At 35.1% G+C, this 14,090-nt stretch overlaps 1 protein-coding gene across 2 annotated transcripts in view; it reads left to right on the top strand.

Annotated features, from left to right (window-relative positions):
• The window catches only part of ARHGAP18 (Rho GTPase activating protein 18), a 222,350-nt gene that overhangs the window by 171,512 nt on the left and 36,748 nt on the right, over window positions 1–14,090 (top strand). For both annotated transcript variants that reach the window (XM_074187562.1, XM_074187563.1), the window contains 3 exons: window positions 1,999–2,164; window positions 4,557–4,648; window positions 11,595–11,672. In XM_074187562.1, the coding sequence (XP_074043663.1) occupies window positions 1,999–2,164; window positions 4,557–4,648; window positions 11,595–11,672 (336 nt within the window). The remainder of the gene's footprint in view (window positions 1–1,998; window positions 2,165–4,556; window positions 4,649–11,594; window positions 11,673–14,090) is intronic.

Raw genomic sequence — 14,090 nt, 5'->3', positions numbered from 1 at the left:
TATGGTCAAAAAAAGAAATTGAGTCAAAAAAAAAAATCCAATTTGAACTTTCCCTGAATATGTTTAAAGAAGAGTATAAAGTGAAAACAATGGGTGCCTTTTATACTTTTCTCTTATAAGTTAATACAGCAGCTTATCCAGGAGAAAGATGGTCAATTAAAAAACAAAAGTTTATAAATAATAGAGCTAGTGGTGTGTGTGTGTGTGTGTGTGTGTGTGTGTGTGTGTGTGTGTATGTGTGTGTGGTTCAAAGTTTCTTCCTTTTGAACTAATTTGGAACAGAGCTCCCAAACATTCTGCTGGTAGAACAAAAAAAGATGAGAAGAGTTAAGAATTTTGTCTCGGAGGATGTGTGTGTGTGTGTGTGTGTGTGTGTGTGTGTGTGTGTGTGTTTTTAGGAGCAGAAATATGTGGGAGCCTGTTAAAATAATAGATGATTCTAGTACTTAGCTTCTGCATAAACCAATGGAGTTGTGTCTCTGGAGTAGAAAGGTTGGATTTATTTCAGGTCAGTACCTAGGATTTAAAAATTCAAAATGTAACTAACATCAAATAAAATGAGCATTTACAGGTACTAAGTAGGACATAAAATATGGATATATATATATATATATATATCCATATACAGAACCGTGATTCAAAGTTTTATATATATATATATAACTTTGAATCACGGTTCTGTAGAGCAAATTTTTCCTTTTAATTATATAATGCATTAATCATGTAGCTTTCAAAGCTGTCCTCCCTTTTGGTGTTTCCTTCAATTCTCTTTTGTACTTAAAATTTTCTTAATGCTTCAGTGATGTTATTTTTTGTTTTTAAGAGCAATCCTGTTATTAGAATACTGCAGAAAAGAAAGGAAAGAGAGTTCATAGAAAAGACTGTGTTGGAGGAGTGTCAAAAATTTTTTCCTACTCCATCATACTGCTTTCTTCTTTTCTTTGGTTTCTCCCTATGTTCCATTTTCCTCCATGTCTCATTTAAATCTTTTCTACAATATTTATTTCTGACTAAACTGAGTAGCTGTCAGATGTGTGATCTGGAAGTCAGGAAGAGTGAGGTGCAGGGTTAAATGAGGAGAAGGGAAGAAAAGTAATTAAGAACCTAGAGAGAAGAAAATGGGGGTGGCTAGATGGCGCAGTGGATAGAGCACCATCCCTGGAATCAGGAGTACTTGAGTGCAAATCTGGTCTCAGGTACTTAATAATTACCTAGCCATGTGGCTTTGGACAAGCCACTTTAACCCCATTGCCTTGCAAAAAAAAAAAACCAAAAAGAGAAAAAAAAAAAGAAAATGGATTTCTTTTTTCAATGGCTTATCTTTGTCCTATTGTCTTAACTGTGACTAGGGACTCAGAAGTTGAGTGTTTCGTTGTTACATGAGTAAGAAGTAAGTTTCCTAACCTGTACCTAGGTCACTGGAGTTGGAGATGGGAATGGGGATGGATTATGCTGAACTTTTGCTGTTTCTTTTGGTTGATTGTTTGTGTGTGTGTGTGTGTGTGTGTGTGTGTGTGTGTGTGTGTGTGTGTGTATGATTATTTGAAGTAAAGGATGGAGAGGAGCAGGACCATTCACCTGGCTTTCATAAATTTCTTTCCAAAGTTTAATCATTGATTTCTGGTCTTGACTAATCCTTTAATTAAAATTGGTAGCATTCTTTGATCTTCTTTTATATATATTTTATTTATATATATTTCCCCCATTCTTTTCAATGAAGATACTGCCTTCTTTCTTTTATCTCCAAAATTGAATAAAATGAGAGATAGAAAGAGAATGAGAGTGTTTGTGTGTGTGTGTGTGTGTGTACACACATACATACATATATTTAGTTTTAATCCAAGTCAACATTGTCCAACCTCTGTGGTCACTTGTATCTCTCTTCCTTTAGAAATTTATTTATCCCTTCTCTGTAAACTAATTACTCCTTTCCATCCTTATTTTTAAAAGGCAAGTTTATCCTGTAACTATTTACTTTATTTGAGATATTTCTTTTAGAATTTCAGACTGCCAAAGGACAAAACGGGTAACACGAGGATTGGTGACCTGGCATCCCAGGACATGAAGAAAGTTTGCTACTTAGCTCTCATTGAATTGACTGCACTGTATGATGTACTTGGAATTGAGCTCAAGCAACAAAAAGCTGTGAAAATGAAAACAAAAGGTAAAGGCATTTAATGAAAAATCATTAAATTCTCTCATGAAGAGGCAGCAAAGATGATTTTGGCTTTTTGCCATTATGCCTACGGAATAAACCTAAGTATGAGTGACAGAGCTGTAATACTGAGTTTTTCACACCTCACATATTAAGTATAGAACACACTACATCATGTTATAGGGCACTGGGGGCAGATAAGAAGAAACTGTTAAAAGTTCCTGTTAAGGGAATTCAGAGGGAGGGATGGCTTCTCACTCCATTTGATACTGTCATTGTGGGCAATTCTACATGTTTCAGTGCTGTGTTTGGTATACTTATTGATTCATCTACAAATTTAGCTCTAGAGAACAGTATTTCCAGAGTAATAAAAACATCTTGTAGTTCAAAAGTGGAGCTTATATAAGGATCATAAATAATTTCATGCCTATTTCTATGTTTGAGAGAGAGAATGAAGATGACTTTCTAAAAAATTCAGAGTATGGTAGCCTGATCCCTTGAGGTGGTTGTAATTATTTTTTTCCCTCTCACATCACTATTTTGTTGGTTATTGCTAGCTTTGCTGGTAGTTGTTCTATCAGACTATTTAGACAATCAAACTTTGTGCATAAGAAATTCCTCCCCTTTGGTGAAACATTATACATGAACTAGCCTTACCCCTTATCAAATGAAATTTGATTTTTTTTTTCATAATGCAGTGGAATGAAAAGAAGCAGCTTTGAAGCCAGGAAGACCTAGCTACCTCTGTATGACACATGCTAGCTGTGTAATCCTGGACAAATCACTTAATCTCTGAATACTCTAGGTAATTCTTTTATACTAGAAATTTCAGAGAACATACAAACCCACATTGGTAAAGTGAGTTTCCTCACTTGGGAGTTTACAATTACCAGATCCAATTCTTTGTCCCTTGAGTAGAATCAATTCTGTACCCATTTTAGCAGTGCAACAAACCCTGTTCATCCCTCAGTTTTGCTTTCTATTTCTTTTACCAAAGACTCATTATAGATTTTTATGGCATAATGAGTTCCTCAGGGCTCTCTTAGTGGGATTTCCTATAATGGAAACTGAGTAGAAATTGCTTAGAAAACCACTGAGAAGTTGTAGGGTTTTTTCCCCCCCTCAACCATGCTTCTGTTTTAAATCCTGATGATCTTGTCTCCCAAGAAGCCCTGAAATGTATACTGTTGCCAAATGGATTTAGGATTAAGGTTCTTTGCACTCTCTTGTCCTAGAGGATCTCATAGTTCTTTCATAGTTTGAACTGATGCTTAGAATGAAGAAATTAACATTAAGCCAACTGTCTTATTTTCAGTTTTTTAAGGATTGATGTGATGAAATTGTATTGGTTTTAAAATCGTAGGTCTAGGAGTGCTAGCTCTGCCACTTAAAAGGCTAGTCATTTAAATCTTGAACCTCATTTTTTCCCTCATCTGTGAAATGGAGATTAAATAATACTTCTAAAAGGTTCTCATGAGACAATATGCACTTATAAACTACAATGTAATGGAATTGTTTTGTATTTGTTTTGTGTGTGTGTGTGTGTGTGTGTGTATCCATTTATATACATATATATATATATATATATATATATATATATGTATGTATGTATATATATGTAAGAGTTAGGCTCTTCCTCTCAATTAATGTAAATTTTTGGTCCTGGTTTTCAAAGAACTCATAGTCTAGTCTAGAATGTTTCACTTTTATCTGTCTTCTCTAGTCACCTAGTGCAGTGCCTGAGCATAGTAGTTGCTTGATAAATGTTTCTTGATGGATAATTTAGTTTTTTTCTCTTCTGATACAAATATTTTTTATGAACATAAATATAAAGGACATTAAATAGTTAATTTTGTGATCTCAGTTTAAGGAAAGTTTTGTGAATGTTTTTCTGTATTAGGTCCCTTTAGAGATATGAAGTAGCAGCAGTTCTTTTCAGCGATGTGATGATTGATAGCATAGTTAAATGAACTTCAGTTTTTTTCTGATCTTTATAAAGTTCCATACATCTTTTCCAAGTTCTTTGCCTTACATTATATTTTTTGAAAAGAAGATTTGCTGAATAAGGTCATATTGCCAACTGATTTCTGAAAAAAGCAGATGGTCCCTTTATATTATTTCATTCATTATAGCATTCTGAATTTTGATCTATGCTAAAATAGAATTTCCCACTCTTATGGAAGAGGATATGAAAAGATATTTGCCTTTTACCAGAATATTTAGTTTGATTACACTTAGTAACCTGATTGCATATATTCATTCAGCTCTGCTATACTGAGTGGGAGGTCAGGAGCTCCAAATGTGCAAGGAAAGCTTGTGGCTTTGAAATCATCTCTTTCTATCCCTATTTTCATACTTTGAAATAGATGTGAAATGTTCTATTTTCTTTTGCTTTGTGCAGACTCCGGTCTTTTTGGTGTTCCCTTGTCAGTATTGCTAGAACAGGATCAGAAGAGAGTTCCAGGCACGAGGATACCCTTGATCTTTCAAAAAGTGAGTAGACAACGAGTAAGTTATCTGGGTTTGGGAATAGTGAATTCTGAAGATTGATGGCTTTGCCATTAATATTCTTATAATGGAGTCTCCTGAATTGTCATGTCTTTTGCAATTGGTTTGGTAATCACTTCAATTTTCAGTTTCAAGAGTTGATGACATGTATTTCACAGAACTGCTTTTTGTGGGATTAAGGCTGAATTAATAATTCCTTGACTAACTTTAGTTAGAGATTGCTTTTATTTGACTGACAGTTCAATTCCTTGTAACCCATTTGAATAGGAGTACTTTGTTTTAGGGGATCCATGAACTTGATTCAGAAAAAAAAATCTACATCTTCATTTTTATGTCTCTACCTCTAAGTTTTTCTCAGATTATAAATTTTTCAAAAGGGATCCATAAGCATCACTCCCAAAAGAGATCCATAGCATTCAAAAACAAGCAAACAAAAAGTTTGAGAATTCTTGTAATATTAGGAAATGTTCATACATTTGTTAGAAATTTTACAGTTCTCCCACTAAAATCCTATGGCATAGAGCTATGGATTAATCAAACATTATTACTGGTGATATGTGACCCTGACAGGTTCTACCAAACTAGAAACATTTTGAGTTTTTCAGTGACAGAGAATCTGTGTCTGAGTGATCCATGATCAGCAACTGGGTCAGCATGTGATGGCTTCTGCTGTAGAGACTTCTCCTTTACAACCTACTAATGTGTGATCGAGTGTGATTTTCATTGGTGGAAGAAGTTATCCCAAGGAAGAAATCATTACTCTTTAAGTCCTTCCTGAATATTCTGTCTGTATTCTTTTCCTTTTCTGTTTATTCTCAGTATGTCAGGTTTAATATAGCAGATGATTTTTTTTCTAAAATAGAGCACAGCAATCATTTTTTAATTTTATCAAGTCATCAATATATTCCACTTTCAATTCTTATGTCAGTTATCCAGGGAAATCAAAACTTCTGAAACCAGCCTCCTCTTTCTTCTACTAGTTGTTATATGATCAGAAAATGCTTATTAAGTTTAATTCCAACCTAAACAATGCAGAGCTATGTGTTATTGAATTTCTCTACTATGCCAAACATTGGACTTTGAACATAGGTGTTCAGTAAACATTTGAATGCATGAATAACGAAGGAGAGTAGATCTGCTACAGAATCCTAATGGTTTCCAGAGCCAACCATAAATGATTTTTGGATTATCTGTCCTATATCTTTCCATTGTTTGGCTTTTAAAACTCTTCATAAGTTGGACTCTTCCCTTTCTGCGTTCTATGATCCAATTACATTGACCTTCTTGCTGAGTTACACAATACACTATCTACCCATTCTGTTTTCACTGGTGAATGTCCCCCACATTTGCTTCTCATTTCTGCCTATTATTAGTTTTTCTGGGCTTCCTTCAATTTTCACCTGAAGTTCCATCTTTTGTAAGGAGCCTTTTCTAGGGTACTGTTTAATTTTAATGCCTTTTCACTAAAAATACCCCCCAATTTATCATGTGTATGTGTGTGTGTGTGTGTGTGTGTGTATACAAACACCTATATAATCTTGCTTGTACATAAGTGTTTGGCCATTTTCTCCTTCATTTGGTTTGAGCGCCTTGAGGGTATACTTTTTATACCTTTCTTTATATCCCCAGTATGTAGCCTGGTACATAGTAGGTATTTACTAACTGCTAATTGACTCATTGCCCTAGAATTTCTACAGCTAATCCTTTATTTTGTTAAATTCAAATCACAGTCCTTTAAGCATTTGGTTATATATAGGTTCTAGATATTTTCTTTTATCTTCAAAGTCATTTTGGGATCATTATTGTTTTCCAAAAGTTAATTTAAAAAGTTGAAATAATGCAATTTTAAAATACCAACAGGATTCTAATCTACTCTTCTGTGTATGAGAAGAATCACAGTTTATAGATCATTTAATTTCAGTTTCACACTCTGAATTTTGAACCTTAATTCAATTACTGTCTGATGGTGACTATAGGATAAAATCTCAACTTGACTCCTGAGGAAGTGAATTTTTGTCTTTCTCAGTTCCTTCCACTGACCATCTGTTGTTGCTCACTGACCATTGCTCCCAAAGCAATGTTGTGAACTTCAACCCTTGGTTCCAAACTTTACTTTTCTCATATGTTCTATGCTTTTGCCTCATTTTCTTAATGAGGTATCAAGTTCTGGGGGAGAGTAGTAGCTGCCAATTGCAATTAATGAAAAGCACAGGGAAACTATTAGGATGGATGCTAGGTCAGTGAACATAATTCTTTCCTTGATAAAAAGTAGAGAAAGATATTGTGTTGATAATTTAAAAAGCTCTATTTTTCAAGTCCATATTTCATTCACTGCTTTATCTAGATAATATTTTTTTTAGGCAATGGGGTTAAGTGGCTTGCCCAAGGCCACATAGCTAGGTAATTATTAAGTGTCTGAGGTCGGATTTGAACTCAGGTCCTCCTGACTCCCGGGCAGGTGCTCTATCTACTGTGCCACCTAGCTGCCTTATCTAGATAATATTGACAGTTATCTTGTAGATTTGAAAGTCATAGACTCTTAGAGTTAGAAAGGACATAATTGTCTTCTGGTACACCTTTAATCCAATCCAGGATTTCTATGTAGTATCTGTGACTTGGTGTTCTAGTGTCAGCTTGAATACTTCTAGTGGTAGAGATTTTAATACCCTAAAATAATGTCAGTTCCTCTAAGGGAGGGTGCAATATTAAAACATTTTCCCTTTGTTGATCTGAACTCTGCCCATCCATTGACTTCATGGTGTATATCTAATTCTTCATCCATCGGATAGCCAGCCTTAAAACTATTTGAAGAAAAATGTTACGTCCCACATAGATTTAACTGGGCTAGGATATTTTTTATTTCTTCAGTAGTTCCTAATGATACTGATTTTTGTGATCTGTTATCCTGCTTGTTACCTCCTCTGAATTATTGCTTGCTTGTTAGTGTTCTTAGAACATAGCATGTGGAACTGAACACAATTTCTGATCTATTTTGTTCAATGAAATATTAAGAAGCTATATTCTCAACTTTTATTATAGATGTCAACCATTTTTGCATGTGTCTTGAATTCCTTTGGCAGTCTGGTGGTGCATTAGGACCTCTTCTTAGAATTTTTAAATTAAAAAATAAATAGGATTACAAATTAAATCCCATTATGGTTAAACACAGTTAATACCCAGGTTAAGAATCCTTGAGACATTTGCTTTTAATTTAGCCTAGGTTTTTTGCTTTAAAAAAACAACTTCACACTTTTAGGTACTGAAATTCAGATATTGAAATTCTGACTACCCAGAATTTTTAGGCCCTTTATATGTGGATTTCAATCCATTCCAGTTTCACTTAAGATCATAATTTTTCAGTTTTTGTACAGATTTTATAACTTAATTGCAAGATTTTACACTTAACCTTCATTGAATCTTTTTTACAATTAAAGAAATCTTTCTGCCTTTTTAATGTTTCATTCATTCTGTATATGCTCTTATCCAACTTAACTATTTTCCTTATGGAAAGATGACTGCAAGGACTGACACATAGCAAACCCTTTGTGATAGAAAAGTTAACTTTTTCTTCCCAGTTGAATTCTAGTTGAATATATACAATGAGAAAATAAGCTCCCTTACTTGGGCAGAAATGCTTTGGTGAGAATACCTATTTGAAAATTTCCAAACTCTTAAGTCATTTATATCAGTAAATTCTATTTAATTATTTTATCCCTATATATAGGAAAGTATTTTTAAGTTGCTTTTTGTTAAGAGAACCATGACATTTATACATTACATGTATATGTATGTGTATGTATATTTGTGAATATACATTATATATGTATACATATACACATGGATATATATGTGTGGGTATATATAATATAAATATATATTTTATATATATATGTATATAATATATATGTGAACCATTTTATCAAGATTAGTTTTTCAAAAAAAAAACTACATGCATCCATTGTGGTAAGGACTGTTTACAGTCTATCAAACTTATAGAAACTTGGGAGTAAGAATTGTGTCCTTTAAGAATACTTGTCTTAGGGGCAGCTAGGTGGCACAGTGGATAGAGCACCAGCCCTGGAGTCAGGAGTACCTGAGTTCAAATCTGGCCTAGCTATGTGACCTTGGGCAAGTCACTTAATCCCATTGCCTTGCAAAAAAAAAGAATACTTGGCTTAAATGGTTTATGTATTTATTTTAACTAAAACAATGGCATTTAGTGGGACTGGGGTGGGAGGGAGTGGTTACAATTACAGAACAAAGATAAAGAGCTTGGCAAGAAGTTACAAAGTAAAGGGATCAATAGTTGGTTCTGGAAAGAAAAATGGTGCAAAGATGCCAGTACCAGGTACAAAGCTACCTTTGTTCCCTCTATCCTGGCCCCTGTGAGAGCCCCTGGCATCCCTACCTCTGCTTGTATCTTCTATGGTCATAGTTACCTCTGCCTCTTCTCTGATCCTCTCTATAATACCTCTGTGAGAACTTCAGGTCCACCAGGTTTATATATCTTACAGTGATTATACTTATTTCTCCAATTTAAGTTCATGTATTCACAGATAGGGTTAGGACATTTCCAGTGTACTAGTTTCTAGTTTGCTGCTACCTTTCACCCTATACCCCCATCCTTCACTGGGATTCCTCCTTGATTGCCACCACCATTACTTTAACTCCAAAACCTCTTTGACCCACAAGTCCTCTGCACCAATGACCATCATGGTCATTGCCAAATTCTTTGTTGAAGTTTGAATTGCAAAAGAGATTTTAATGGAGTTTCCAGAAAATTCTTTGCTATCAAACCAATTGATGGTTGCCTTGGAAGAAGGGGGGTAAATCATCATACAATACTGACACCTCTCCTTTCAGCTTTCTTGTCTGTATCTATATACAAGTTGATCATAGCCTACCCTGTGTTCTTGGTCTTAGTGCCAATTTTCTTGAAGTAATCTGCCACAGACTCAATGGTACCTTTCTCATCTAAGCTATAAAAGAAAATAGTATCAAATTTTCCTCTTCAGTGTCATGGTGTGATCCTTGGTCCTGCAATACCTCCCCCCCAATTTATTGAATCTAGTACAGTCACTTCCTCCTATGGCACCTCTGGTTCCATGTTCACCTCCATGTCTTCTGCCACTACTGCTGCTGCTGCTACCTCCATCACCCTGACTTCTGCTCCCGGTGCCTTTCTAACCTCCTTCATAGCTGCTCCTGTTACCACTTTCACTCTAGTCCCTAATTACCATAGCCACCACCATCACTTCAAGCCCTCTTAGATTACTATCATAGTAAAAGTAGCCAAAGCTTCTTTGTTGCCCCCATTGACTCTGCTGGCCCTAAGCTTGAGAAAGAGTGTAAATACTTTGTTTTTGCTCTTTCCATAGCTCTCTGAAGTTCTTCCAGGGGCTGGTTGCTGGTTGTAACCAGCTTGGGATGAATGTTGACCATTAGAAAGTTGGGATAATCACTCATTAAACCTTACCCTTGGGGAGCTGACTGAGTACTGGTAGTCTGTCTTCTGGGTTTATCTAAAGGAGTAGTCATAGGGGCTATGCCCATAGTCTTAAGATATCAGCTGATTGGCCTTTATCACTGTAGCTCTCTTGACCATAGGACTGATGTCTTTGTGGGAATAAACTTATCCAGTTTGAGTAAGGTAAACTCATATCCTTGTGTCATTGGCTGGCTGAGTGTGCTTATTGAAGGCCATATCTGGTGGCACACACCAGTTCCAGGCAACAGAAAATAGAAGATCAATGACCGTGGAGACCTACCTTAAAGGTAACAAATGGTTTTTTTTCATAAAAGTTTTCCTGATCCCTCTCAGATTCTAGGGTTCCCCCTAAAAAAACCCTACCATCTATTCATTTTGTACATATCATATATTTCATAACATATGTACATCTCTCTTTTAGATACATTGGTAGATGGATAAAATGCCTCTTCAATGGAAATCGCTTTCCATCACTTTCACTTTTGCCATTGTATATCCAACTCTGAGACTAGACAGTGTTTGACATGTAGTAAGCACTTGATGAACATTTTTTCATTTTACGTATGTGTGGGTATGTATATGTGTGTCTGTCTGTCTATGTACACATGCTCTCTTTAGGTATCATATAGAAATAACTCTCAAAAAATTGAATTCTTTCTTATCCTTTAAGCCAAATTCTTTAAAATGTTCCCTGATCTCTCCTTCATTCATCAGTTTTTTTCCCCTTCACCATTTTAAATTATTTTACTCTTCAAACCTCAGTGACTGTTTGCTCTTTTCTGAGACTCTAATCAGATATTAGGGCCCATTATTCTATAAACTCGACCAGAGTTGGGTTTTGTCTTACTAAATTACACATCTTTTCTTTTTGCTTAGCACAGTACTCTATATAGTCAATATTTAATATATATGTTTGTGGCCTGCATGAATGAAAACTATTAGATACCTAGAGGTGTTTGTGTTTTAATGAACATTTGCCAACAGAAAATCTTTGAAAACTTGTTTTAAAATGTGTCTTTGAACAAAGTGAAAATGAGATGCAAATGTGCAAATATGAGAATGCAGAAGATTGATTAGATCACGGAGTCCAGGCTCCTGCAAGAGCAGTAGCAACAATTATTTTTGGAGCTTTTAAAATGAGCATCCTCATTCTCTACTTGTTTGCAATAACACAGCTGTTGTGTGAAATCACATAATTTTTCTCATTTTTTGTAACTAAGGCAGTATGAAGAGAGCCATCTTTTTTTTCTTGAGTTCAACATGAAATTAATTATGTTTTCAAGTTCTTGGGCTTGTTTATTAGAAGGCAGTAATGCAATGGCAGCTAATCATAGAATGCGTACCTGAATATGGTGTAATCAATTTCAGTCATTTATATGTAAAATAGATATGATATTCTTGACAGTTATGTTTCTAAATATTAATATCTATTTTTCGGTACAGTTGATTTCTCGAATAGAAGAGGGAGGATTAGAAACTGAAGGACTTTTACGGATACCTGGAGCTGCAATAAGGATAAAGGTATTAACTGCTTGAAAATTTTGTGAATAGATTTAATGCATAATTACAATTTTGAGTCAAATTATAACAACTTTTGAATCCTATATGATAAAAAATTCTTTATACAAAACCTAAGTATTCATTTGATGTTTCTTTAGCTCCTGATTGTTTGAATTTTTAAAAATTTAGTAATATGTAAAAATTAATAGATGCTATTTCACAAATATGAAATAGAAACTTGCTAATCCCTTCTGAACCAGAACACTTAGGAGCCACTTAGTTAATTGTGCACTTAACCTACTGTTCTGTGAAATGATTAGGCTTGTATTGAGTGCTGCTAGTTAGATTCAAAGTGAGCAAGATTCCCTTCTATCATTGACTCTAAATATCTAGCAGAGCAGTAACCTTGCCATTGGCAACAAATCATTAGTCTCATAGTCTATTTTATTCACAAAATGCACATTGTCCCAATCTCTAATGTCTAATTACTAGCAGTCCTATCTTTCCTTTTCTGATTTCACATTTTCTGGCATTGCAATTTTTGTCAATCTTAGCTTTAAGCAAAATTGTGAAGTAGAAGTGAAAAGAAATGAAAAAGAAAATTATATCTTTTGAGACCTTTCCTCCCCAAATCCTCCTTTTTCTTACTTTCAAGATAGGAACTTTTATACTCAATTTTAAAAAAAGTGTTTTAAAACTGACTGAAGAAAGGCATTGTAAAAAAGAAACAATACTGAATTAGACACTTGAGCATTCAGGTTTGAATTTGGGTTCTATTAGTGATGACTTATGAGAACTTTGGCAAATCACTTATTATCTCAGCCTCAGTTTCCTTAACTGGGTTTTGGTTTAATTATCTCTTTATTATAACAACAGTCTTGGGAAATAATGAGTGTAAATGTTATCACTATTTACAAAAAGAGGAAATAGAGGGTTTACATAAATGATATGACTTATCCAGGATTGCATAATTAATAGATATCAAGAACTGGGCTTCAAACGTAGGCATCTCATTGGGTAATATCATTACCATAATGCTACTGTATCAAAGAGTTCTTTTTTGGGGGGCAGCTAGGTGGTGCAGTGAATAGAGCACTGGCCCTGGAGTCAGGAGTACCTGAGTTCAAATCTGGCCTCAGACACTTAATAATTACCTAGCTGTGTGGCCTTGGCAAGCCACTTAACCCCACTGCCTTGCAAAAAAAAAAAAACTTTAAAAAAGAGCTTTTTTTTGGAGGATTATCATTTTAGTATCCCTTGAAAAATCTTTCTTCAAGGTCTCTTGGTGTAGACCCTGAACTCATGGCTTAGGGTTTAAATTGTTTAGTCATTTTTCAGTCATATCTGACTCTTCACAACCTCACTTGGGTTTTTTTTTTGGCAAAGATACTGGAGTGGTTTGCCATTTCCTTCTCCTCTTTAGTTATATGATTTGCCCACTGTCATATAGCTAATTTGTGCCTGAGGCCAGATTTGAACTCAGAAGGATGATTCTTCCTGATTCCAAACAGACACTTCATCCACTTAGCCACCTAACTGCCCTATATAACAAATATAATAAATACAAGTTAGATAGGAAAGACTTCATGAAGAAGTCTTTTTTTTTCATGAAGAAGTATTTTTGCTGCATCCTGAAGAGAAGAGAAGGATTCTGTAAAGTGGAAGTGAGTGGAAGTATGTTCTTGTCTTCAGGGACAGTTATTGCTATGACATGGAGATGGCAGAAGAATTGAGTACTGTTTGTGAGCATAGTCGAGGACAGACCATTTTCTTAAAAAAAGTGAAGATTTCAGTCCTTCAATCTTGAGCTCTAGGATGCTTCCAGGCCCAGAGCCAGAGTCCAGATACATTTTAGAATGGTTTTGTGTGAATTCCTAGCTGCAGATGCATTTCATTGATTTATTTTGACTTGTTTCTTCATTTTAGAACATTCACTTCTTCCAATTTGGCACTTGCCAAGTTACATCGTGATCTCCGCTATGGCATTATTTTTTTTAGGCTTACTCCAAACTAATCACACATAACTTAATGTACTTATCCACCACTCCCAGCCTTTCCCTTCTGAGGCTTCTACAATCCCTGCAGATGATTTGGGAGCTCTACATATTTAAATAAATTGTCATTGTCCCACACTTGTTAAACACTAATGTAGTTCCTACACCTGGCAAAGTGACATACTTCAGAGTGATTTTGAGATCAGTTCAAGTCCTGTTGAGAAATGCATTTGTTTAATAGAAACACTCCCTCAGAAACAGGTAATGTGCGTGCATGTTATCTCTTCATACAGCAGTATGGTGCCTTCGTTCGCTATTCACAATGCATCAGTGCCCACACTGATAAAGAGTGATTGCCAACTAAGAGCAGAGTGATAAGGGAGCATTTGCTTCAGTGCAGAACACTGCATCTAAGGTGTGATTCCTAAGAGAGGAAATCTGTCAA

The sequence above is a fragment of the Macrotis lagotis genome, chromosome 5 (assembly GCF_037893015.1).
Source record: "Macrotis lagotis isolate mMagLag1 chromosome 5, bilby.v1.9.chrom.fasta, whole genome shotgun sequence".
Classification (NCBI taxonomy): Eukaryota; Metazoa; Chordata; class Mammalia; order Peramelemorphia; family Peramelidae; genus Macrotis; species Macrotis lagotis.
This window is presented reverse-complemented; position numbering and strand designations above follow the sequence as displayed.